Genomic DNA, 11,112 nt, shown 5'->3' on the forward strand with positions numbered 1-11,112 from the left:
ACGCCGACAACGCACAGTGCTTATAGCCGATTGTATATGTGCTGCTCTTCAAGGAAACTACGACGCCGACTGAAGTCACTGCGTAAGTGGAACTGTATACTTGCTCATTTTCAATGAACCTCTTTCACGCCAGTTTGGGTCACGTAATATGAACCACTGGGTAATCGTCACTCTTTAATAAAAGCCTATCACCCTACTGAAATGATCAGCTATGTGCAACTGTGCAAGAGTCGCTCTTCAGGGATCTTCTGTGACGCCGATATGGCACAGTGCATATAGGCCACTGGATACGTGCCGCTCTTCAAGGAAACTCACACGCAGACTGAAGTCGCTGGGTAAGTGTAACTGTATACTTGCTCATTTTCAATGAATCTCTTTCCCGCTAGTTTGGGTCACGGAATATGAACCACTGGGGAAGCGTCACTCTTCAATAAAAGCATTTCACCCTACTGAAATGATCAGCTATGTGCAACTGTGCAAGAGTCGCCCTACACGCAGCTTCTGTGACGCCGATATTGCACAGTGCTTATAGGCGACTGTATATGTGCTGCTCTTCAAGCAAACTCAGACGCCGACTGAAGTCACTCGGTAAGTGTGAATGTATGCTTGCTCTGTTTCAATGAGTCTCTTTCACGCAAGTTTGGGTCACGGAATATGAACCACTGGGTAATCGTCACTCTTCAGTAAAAGCCTTTCACCCTACTGAAATTATCAGCTATGCGCAACTGTGCAAGATTCGCTCTTCAGGGAACTTCTGTGACACCGATATGGCACAGTGCTTATAGGCCACTAGGGGCGCGATCTTGTACGCGTTCCAAAATAGAACGGACCGCCTCCGTTCTAAACGTCACGAAATAGGCGGTTGGCAGTGTTCGCGAGAACGAGAGGAAGCAAACAGCCAATGAGCGAAGTGGAAGCCTGCGTCACGCTTTTGACGTCTGCTTGGGGACCGTATAATATATTGAGAAGCGTTTGCAACATGTTGAGAAATATTTTGCTATTATGAGTGAGTAGCAAAATGTGTTGGTGTTGCTTTTCAAAGATTCAATTTGGAATGGAAAACGACTGAAACAAAATATTGCGGTTAATGTCTTCAAATGGCGCTAGGTGGTGTCGCAGTTTTGCGAAACGTTTAGTGATGGCGCTAGCCACCACCCCGTTTCAAGCACACGGCGCGAATTTTGAAGCGGTTGGTTCAGTCGTTCAGTCGAGCACTGGAAGCCATGGCGCTAAACGTGACAGCACCGGTGAAGGGGCCACGTGTGTCGGAGGCGCAGAGAGAGACGGTGGTCGCCTTCATGGAAGCGCATCCCCAGCTGGCTATAAGATCCAGCGAGCTGGGGCCGCGCTTCACTGCTGGCGACCGCCGACGGCTGTGGCAGCAGCTAGCCGACCAGCTCAACACTCAAGGCCCCGTTGTGAAAACCACCGAGCAGTGGCAAGAGTGGTGGCGGAAGCAGGTGTTCGAGGCCCGCCGCAACGCTGCCGCACTTGCCCAAGAACAAAGGTGAGTGACCGTCCAATGGCCTGGGCGATTTGTCCTTCGACATTGGCGTGTATTTTCAGAAGCACAGGAGGGGGGCGGCTACATGGCTTTCATGGCCGAGTCCTGGAGCTCACCGGGACGGTCCGCCTCCACGGTGTGACCGACCTCCCCTACCAAGAGGTAAGCACACTGCCGCCGTAATATCATGGGTTCCTGAATGGTGCCGGTTTAGAGTTTGTCATTATCTGTAAGTGCTACCTTTAGCAGAACGCGACACCGTTGGTGAACAGGAAAATAGCGTAGGAGAGAACGGAAAAGCAGGTAGGTTAATCAACTAGAATCTCAGTTGGCTGCGTTTTCGGGAAATGGGGGGTTAAATGATTAACACAGAATTAAAATGCCTTCGCGGAAGTGCACGAGGACGGTAACACATGGGATCATTAAGCACTCAATAATTGCACAATATTTTCGCAAATTAGTACGAAAACTTGCAACGTAGGCATTGTAACAAATAGCCACGCTTATGACATTTTCCAGCAGGCTGACGTCCCCACCTGCGCGATGGAAGTCGTCGTCCAAGACGAGGCTGCGGGCGTGAGCACAGCGACACGTAAGCATCAGAGGAATGAGTGTTTTAATTATCGCCAATTGTGTGTGCAGTTCGTAAACATTAATGTGTTTACTCTACAGCGGCAGAGGATCCACCGCGCGGCGCGGCGCCTGCCGAAAGGGTGGCCGCTGCACCTGGTAAGTTATTGATCCTCAAGCTGTTAAATAAAATGAGCTCTTGTATTTTACTGAACTAGCCCAATAAGCCATAACATGGCCATAGCCACTTTTATTCGTACCATAAAATGCAGTGCAACTGTAGAAAATGCTGTATGTTTTCAGTGTTGCAGCAACCTGTTCGGCCACCACGTCGACAGCGACCGCGACGGGTGGATACCCTGACGACGATGTCGTCGCAGTGCGCCCGCAGCCTGGAACAGGGCGACGAGGTGCTGCAGGTTGGTAGGCCCTTTGGTGTCATTTTACATGAAGGACATAAATATTCTTTATGCTTTGTTATAAGTAAATCATGAATCTGAAAAACAAATCAGCTTGGGATGTAAACAAGAAATATGCGTTGTATAGAGGGCTCGGTAACGTGTCTTGCCAACGATCAGCCGCCGGACGAAAAGTTGGTTAGCCCTGAAAAGGGCTGTTTGATGGTGAGAGATGCATTAGAGTAGATGACGGAAGAGTAGTTCCAGCAGGTCTTTGTCTGTCCAAACGAAGAGGGCATAGCTTGTACTCGACGCTTGACACTGCCAAAGGATGCCATCAGGCCAGTGGCTCTTCAGCAGAGAGGGAATCGTTGTGCACGTTGCAATTCTTCACAACAGCAGCTTGCAGCCGTGAGCTGGTTGCGAGTAATCAGCAACTGATGCGAACAGTTCCACCATGATTATTCATTCCAGGTGCTGCGCAGAATCGAGGCCTCCACAACCCGCCTCGCTGTCGCGGCAGAGCGGACGGCAGCAGCCCAGGAGGGGATCCTGGAGCAGGTGCGCGCCATAGCGCAGGACATCACTGAGCACCTGCAGCAAGCGAGACATTAATTTATCATTTTATTCATTTGTTTCACCAGTTCCGTTTGTTTTGTTTATTTATTGTTTGAGTTTCCTTTGAGTAATAGAGGAGGATTTTTTGGTTGAGAGGTGCAATGCGCGCACCCATTTTTGTTCTGTTGTTTGAGTTTCCTTTGAGTAATAGAGGATTTTTTGGTTGAGAGGTGCAATGCGCGCACCCATTTTTGTTCTGTTGTTTGAGTTTCCTTTGAGTAATAGAGGATTTTTTGGTTGAGAGGTGCAATGCGCGCACCCATTTTTGTTCTGTTGTATTTGCCTCTTTCTATTTATGCTTATCCAGCTGCAATGCCAGCGTGCTTTTTTTATTTACACATTTCGAAGGCGCCTAGTCATTCACACTGGAATCGTTACAAATAGTTGTCTATTTCTGTGTATGGGTTTTGTAATGCGATATTTATATTGCTTCACTGTGTTGTAGCTTACTGCACTCATTATGAAGCGTTACCGCATAGTGTTTGCACTGTGATATTTTCATTTCGGCACAATGAGGCTAAGGTGCAACGACTACAATGTCTTTTTTTCAGAGCACCAAACTAGTCACTCTTTAAGTTGCATAGTTTCAAAATGAAAATGACCATCATTGCACCACACCAGTGATTGGTTTCCTCTAGTCTTCGTTCCAAGGGAGTCATTGCAAGAATAACTTTCACGCATGACACTTTCTGGGTGCTGTGAGATTGCAGAGCCAATTATTCATGTTTTATGTAACATGTTTCATCACAGCTGGCAAGTGCACTCAGCTTTTTACAATTATGATTCACCTGTTTATCATCGCACTACAATTGCTGCCGAGAAATGAATGCTTCTAGTCAGTGACTCATAACACTGACAAGGGAATGGACATACCTGGGATAGTCATACTTTCTTGCAAGGTCACGTAAATGTAATTGCAAGTTTTACATGCCGTGGTGAAAAAGAATTGTGTGATGCTGATGTTGCAATGTTGTCACATGCTTTGCTACCTGAAGCATGTTGTACTACAAGGTTTGTGATGTACTTGTCATCATAGAGTGTGATAAAGTTGACCTATCTATTTTTTGCACTTTTACGTTAATTTACATCTACCCATTTGGACATGATGTGACGAGTATAATGCTGTCACTACACTCGGCGTTACATTTTGTTTGTGTTTGAATCCGCATTCATTACGCGTTACTTGCTTGCCTCGCCTGCGTATTCATGCTTGCACAGAAGTTTTGATACACCTAGCACAAGAGATGGCTAGCAAGCATATTGCCTCACTCCTACCAACGTACACTGAGCGTCAAAATGCACAGGATGCGGCGGTTGCGTTCATTCTGATGTGCTTTATGAACATTTTTCGCACCTTTTGCTGATGGTGACCATGAGTACAGAGTGCCAATCATATGCATTGCTTCCATCAAGTCTGTCATGACTATGATGGGTCAAGGGATGTTTTTATTTCATATTTCATGTGATATTTAAAGAAAAGGCTGCACTTTCACGTTGCTACCGCGTTTCATGTTCCACTAGGAAAGAAGTACTTTGTGATGTGCATATTGCATAAGACAATGCTAGCTTGGGAGCAGCAGCGAATGCAGTTCTTCACAGATGAAGGGGCATGAAGCATTGCCTTACGACTGATTCGCGAGTACTACTGTTAATAAGTGGCAGCCTTGGAGACTCTTGCATAGTGGCGAGGGTACAATTGTTTCCACGGCCGTGGCATTCTATTTAAAGGATTCTTTGTATAAGTGTACTTCATCATCATCATCCTGGTTACGCCCACTGCAGGGCAAAGCCTCTCCCATACTTCTCCAACTACCCCGGTCATGTAGTCCCTGCAAACTTCTTAATCTCATCCGCCCACCTAACTTTCTGCCACCCCCTGCTACGCTTCCCTTCCCTTGGAATCCATTCCGTAACTCTTAATGACCATCGGTTATCTTCCCTCCTCATTACGTGTCCTGCCCATGCCCATTTGTTTTTCTTGATTTCAACTAAGATATCATTAACTCGTGGTTGTTCCCTCACCCAATCAGCTCTTTTATTATCCCTTAACGTTACACCTATCATTCTTCTTTCCATAGCTCGTTGCGTCGTCCTCAATTTAAATAGAACCCTTTTCGTAAGCCTCCAGGTTTCTGCCCCGTACGTGAGTACTGGTAAGACACAGCTCTCTTACACTTTTTGCTTGAGGGATAATGGCAACCTGCTGTTCATGATCTGCGAATGTCTGCCAAACGCACTCCAACCCATTCTTATTCTTCTGATTATTTCACTCTCATGATCCGGATCAGCAGTCACTACCTGTCCTAAGTAGATGTATTCCCTTACCACTTCCAGTGCCTCGCTACCTATCGTAAACTGCTGTTCCCTTCCGAGACTATTAAACATTACTTTAGTTTTCTGCAGATTAATTTTTAGTCCCACCCTTCTGCTCTGCCTCTCCAGATCAGTCAGCATGCATTGCAGTTGGTCCCCTGAGCTACTAAGCAAGGCAATATCATTAGCGAAGCGCAAGTTACTAAGGTATTCTCCATTTACTCTTATGCCCAATTCTTCCCAATCCAGGTCTCTGAATACCTCCTGTAAACACGCTGTGAATAGCATTAGAGAGATCGTATCTCCCTGCCTGACGCCTTTCTTTATTGGGATTTTGTTGCTTTCTTTATGGAGGACTACAGTGGCTGTGGAGCCGCTATAGATATTTTTCAGTATTTTTACATACGGCTCGTCTACACCCTGATTCCGCAATGCCTCCATGACTGCTGAGGTTTCGACTGAATCAAACGCTTTCTCGTAATCAATGAAAGCTATATATAATGGTTGGTTATATTCCGCACATTTCTCTATCACCTGATTGATAGTGTGAATATGGTCTATTGTTGAGTAGCCTTTACAGAATCCTGCCTGGTCCTTTGGTTGACGGAAGTCTAAGGTGTTCCTGATTCTATTTGCAATTACCTTAGTAAATACTTTGTAGGCAACGGACAGTAAGCTGATCGGTCTATAATTTTTCAAGTCTTTGGCGAAACGAAGTGTACTTCGTTTGTGTTTAAATTATCATCTGTCTGATGTGTGGATTGGGAACACTGACCATTCGTATGGAGGTGCACTTGTCGTGTATACAAATTTTTAAATATATTTTCCGCTGTACAAACACACCCCTGTGATAGCCTAAGGGCACTGCACTTTGTATAAATAAATTATGTATTATGAAAACTCACCATTCCTGTGTCCTTCAGAAAAGGTTGACAACTGCGCTGCGCTGCTGCCTTCCTCTGAGGAACACGTCTTGTGGTGCCAGCACCTGGATGTCTCCTGGCTCCTCTGGCTCCTCAGCTGGTGGCACTTCCCCACCATAGTCCTCCAATGTCCAGTCGCCCGCGTCCAAGGCAATGTTATGGAGAGCAACGCATGCATAAATGATTCGCGCTGCTCTATCGGGGCTGTACAGCAGTGTCCGAAAGCGCTGCAAGCAGCGGAACTTGCTTTTCAACACCCCGATGCATCTCTCCACAACATTGCGCATGGATGCGTGCTCCTGGTTGTAGTGGCCTTCAGAGCTGGTGCCGGCATGGCTGCCAGGTACTGGAACAAGCAGCCATGGCTCGAGAGGATATCCTGAGTCTCTTATTGCAGAAAGTGACAGCTGAGTGCTCTGCCCTAGTTAGGGGTACGCATTACGAATACTAACCAAGCAGATACTCGCCAGGCTGCAGTTGTGCGGCTAGGCGTGCACGCAGTGGGTTACGCTGCCACACCAAAGAGTCGTGGCACGAACCAGGGAACCGGGGGTCCACAACAAGAATGCGAAGTTCCGCGTTGCAAACCTGCAATGGGGAGCAATACAAAATAGCGCTGCAGATATGCTCAAAATCCGTTTTGCCATTCATATGCACAAAAGAATACACGTACGCTGGTACAAGTAGCAGACTGTTTCAGCCATAGGCGTGCACAGGGTCTTGCAATTGGGGGGGGGGGGGCAATGCGCCACCCCCCTTATGTGGACGCCTATGGTTCGCACTAATTGATAGCTAAATGAAAACTCGAGGCCCGATATTGCGCAAGAACCCCCATACGAGCCAAAGCCAGCCCATGCAATGGTTGTAAGTACTTCCGTGTTCAAAATGCTTCCATCGTGTCTTCCCTACAGTGTATCCATTTCTGCTACGACTGCTGCCCATTTAAAACACAATTTTGGAACGGCAGACTGATTATGCACAACACATGGCACTCATCATTACTCCCGACATGTCAGATTTCAACGAGCTCGTAAACAGTTCCCCGCATGTCCTCTTTTAATCGTTACATTACTTGTTATGCCAGCTTGGGCATTAAACCGAACAATTGCAACTATGGGCGAGTAAAAATGGCAACCACAGTTTGAAGTAAAACATTCCAACGGTATTTACGACCATGACGTTCAGGGCGTAATAACCCTTTCTCGACATGAAGCTCGCCGTGTCAGCCGGGCTGAGTCCTTCTGGCTTCATAATGGCGATCAATGTGCCATCGACGCACGCTAGCACGCCTGGAATGGCGCCGCGTCGCGCAAACGCCGCCTTTGCCTTATCCTTGGCAGCCGGTGTCAATGGAAAGTCCACCAACTTTCGCCGGGCAGACACGGAAATGATGGCCTCCGTCACCTCGTGAATGGTGCTGCTCACGGCCGACTGTGCCATGCCTACGTGTTCCTCGCGACCAACGCTCCTCTGGAAGCTCCCGGTGCCGAAGAATCGCAGCGCGCACAACACCTTCCTTTCTGTAGAAAGGCCACTGGCTCGCTGGCATCCAATGATAGGGTCAAGCTCGTCGCACAAGCTACGCACTGTTCGTTTGGACAGACGAAAATACTGCCGGAACTCTTCTTCCGTCAACTCTTCAAATGCATCATCTACCTCGGGTCGTCGTCTCTGCGCGACTGCAGCAGCCGCACAGGCGACACGAAAAGGCACGGCAGAGAAAAACGCCATGTTCTCCAACTGTTGGAACGCGGAATCGGATCGACCCGGATACGAAAGATGCTAACTGTTCCAAGCACTTACGTTCTAATCCAATCCAAGCCGTCTGGTAGCCGTTCTAATCCGTTCTATCGCTCCGGACGGACTCTCCGTCCGTTCCGTGGCGTTCGTCCGTTAGCAGACGACACGGAATAATTATGAGCAGCAAGACGTCACGGCTCACGTGACAATTGACGTCATGGCATTCGTCGCGGTTCAAATTGACCAATCGTGTGCGGCTCGATGGAACGGTCCGCCTCCGTTCTATTTTGGAACGCGTACAAGATCGCACCCTAGATATCTGCTGCTCTTCAAGGAAACTCAGACGCCGACTGAAGTCACTGGGTAAGTGTAATTGTATACTTGCTCATTTTCATTGAATCTCTTTCACGCCAGTTAGGGTCACGGAATATGAACCACTGCGTAATTGTCCCTCTTCAATAAAAGCCTTTCATCCTACTGAAATGATCAGCTATGTCCAACTGTGCAAGAGTCGCTCTTCAGGGAAGTTCTGTGACGCGGATATGGCACAGTGCTTATAGGCCACTAGATATGTGCTGCTCTTCAAGGAAACTCACACGCCGACTGAAGTCACTGGGTAAGTGTGAATGTACGCTTGCTCTGTTTGAATGAGTCTCTTTCACGCCAGTTTGGGTCACGGAATATGAACCACAGGGTAATCGTCAGTCTTCAATAAAAGCCTTTCATCCTACTGAAATGATCAGCTATGCGCAACTGTGCAAGAGTCGCTCTTCAGGGAACTTCTGTGACGCCGATATGGCACAGTGCTTATAGCCCACTGGATATGTGCTGCTCTTCAAGGAAACTCGCACGCCACCTGAAGTCACTGGGTAGGTGTGAATGTATACTTGCTCATTTTCAATGAATCTCTTTCACGCAAGTTTGGGTCACGGTATATGAACCAATGGGTAATCGTCACTCTTCAATAAAAGCCTTTCACCCTACTGAAATGATCAGCTATGCGCAACAGTGCAAGAGTCGCTCTTCAGGGAACTTCTGTGACGCCGATATGGCACAGTGCATATAGGCCACTGGATACGTGCCGCTCTTCAAGGAAACTCACACGCAGACTGAAGTCACTGGGTAAGTGTAACTGTATACTTGCTCATTTTCAATGAATCTCTTTCCCGCTAGTTTGGGTCACGGAATATGAACCACTGGGTAAGCGTCACTCTTCAATAAAAGCATTTCACCCTACTTAAATGATCAGCTATGTGCAACTGTGCAAGAGTCGCCCTACACGCAGCTTCTGTGACGCCGATATTGCACAGTGCTTATAGGCGACTGTATATGTGCTGCTCTTCAAGCAAACTCACACGCCGACTGAAGTCACTCGGTAAGTGTGAATGTATGCTTGCTCTGTTTCAATGAGTCTCTTTCACGCAAGTTTGGGTCACGGAATATGAACCACTGGGTAATCGTCACTCTTCAGTAAAAGCCTTTCACCCTACTGAAATTATCAGCTATGCGCAACTGTGCAAGATTCGCTCTTCAGGGAACTTCTGTGACACCGATATGGCACAGTGCTTATAGGCCACTAGATATCTGCTGCTCTTCAAGGAAACTCAGACGCCGACTGAAGTCACTGGGTAAGTGTAATTGTATACTTGCTCATTTTCATTGAATCTCTTTCACGCCAGTTAGGGTCACGGAATATGAACCACTGCGTAATTGTCCCTCTTCAATAAAAGCCTTTCATCCTACTGAAATGATCAGCTATGTCCAACTGTGCAAGAGTCGCTCTTCAGGGAAGTTCTGTGACGCGGATATGGCACAGTGCTTATAGGCCACTAGATATGTGCTGCTCTTCAAGGAAACTCACACGCCGACTGAAGTCACTGGGTAAGTGTGAATGTACGCTTGTTCTGTTTGAATGAGTCTCTTTCACGCCAGTTTGGGTCACGGAATATGAACCACAGGGTAATCGTCAGTCTTCAATAAAACCCTTTCATCCTACTGAAATGATCAGCTATGCGCAACTGTGCAAGAGTCGCTCTTCAGGGAACTTCTGTGACGCCGATATGGCACAGTGCTTATAGCCCACTGGATATGTGCTGCTCTTCAAGGAAACTCGCACGCCAACTGAAGTCACTGGGTAGGTGTGAATGTATACTTGCTCATTTTCAATGAATCTCTTTCACGCAAGTTTGGGTCACGGTATATGAACCAATGGGTAATCGTCACTCTTCAATAAAAGCCTTTCACCCTACTGAAATGATCAGCTATGCGCAACTGTGCAAGTGTCGCTCTTCAGGGAACTTCTGTGACGCCGATATGGCACAGTGCATATAGGCCACTGGATATGTGCTGCTCTTCAAGGAAACTCACAGGCCGACTGAAGTCGCTGGGTAAGTGTAACTGTGTACTTGCTCATTTTCAATGGATTTCTTTCCCGCTAGTTTGGGTCACGGAATATGGACCACTGGGTAATCGTCACTCTTCAATAAAAGCAGTTCACCCTACTGAAAGGATCAGCTATGTGCAACTGTGCAAGAGTCGCCCTACACGCAGCTTCTGTGACGCCGATATTGCACAGTGCTTATAGGCGACTGGATATGTGCTGCTCTTCAAGGAAACTCGCACGCCAATTGAAGTCACTGGGTAGGTGTGAATGTATACTTGCTCATTTTCAATGAATCTCTTTCACGCAAGTTTGGGTCACGGAATATGAACCACTGGGTAATCGTCACTCTTCAATAAAAACCTTTCACCCTACTGAAATGATCAGCTATGCGCAACAGTGCAAGAGTCGCTCTTCAGGGAACTTCTGTGACGCCGATATGGCACAATGCATATAGGCCACTGGATATGTGCTGCTCTTCAAGGAAACTCACACGCCAACTGAAGTCACTGGGTAAGTGTAACATTATACTTGCTCATTTTCAATGAATCTCTTTCAGGCCAGTTTGGGTCACGGAATATGAACCACTGGGTAATTGTCACTCTTCAATGAAAGCCTTTTACCCTACTGAAATGATCAGCTATGTGCAACTGTGCTAGAGTCGCT

General features: G+C 47.2%; 1 protein-coding gene and 1 long non-coding RNA gene across 2 annotated transcripts; both read right to left on the bottom strand.

The window, feature by feature from the left end:
* Nucleotides 1–2,103: 2,103 nt before the first annotated feature.
* Nucleotides 2,104–6,706, bottom strand: LOC129385976 (uncharacterized). The gene is made up of 2 exons (XR_008613452.2): nucleotides 6,309–6,706; nucleotides 2,104–3,066 (listed from the first exon to the last, which is right to left on the bottom strand). It is a non-coding gene; the product is annotated as an uncharacterized lncRNA (long non-coding RNA).
* A 67-nt stretch (nucleotides 6,707–6,773) lies between these two features.
* LOC140219502 (putative nuclease HARBI1) lies at nucleotides 6,774–8,057 on the bottom strand. The gene is made up of 2 exons (XM_072289321.1): nucleotides 7,497–8,057; nucleotides 6,774–6,914 (listed from the first exon to the last, which is right to left on the bottom strand). Exons 1-2 carry the CDS (start codon nucleotides 8,055–8,057, stop codon nucleotides 6,774–6,776), a joined length of 702 nt encoding a protein of 233 aa, XP_072145422.1.
* Nucleotides 8,058–11,112: the final 3,055 nt, after the last annotated feature.

The sequence above is a fragment of the Dermacentor andersoni genome, chromosome 7, assembly GCF_023375885.2.
Source record: "Dermacentor andersoni chromosome 7, qqDerAnde1_hic_scaffold, whole genome shotgun sequence".
Taxonomy (NCBI): domain Eukaryota; kingdom Metazoa; phylum Arthropoda; class Arachnida; order Ixodida; family Ixodidae; genus Dermacentor; species Dermacentor andersoni.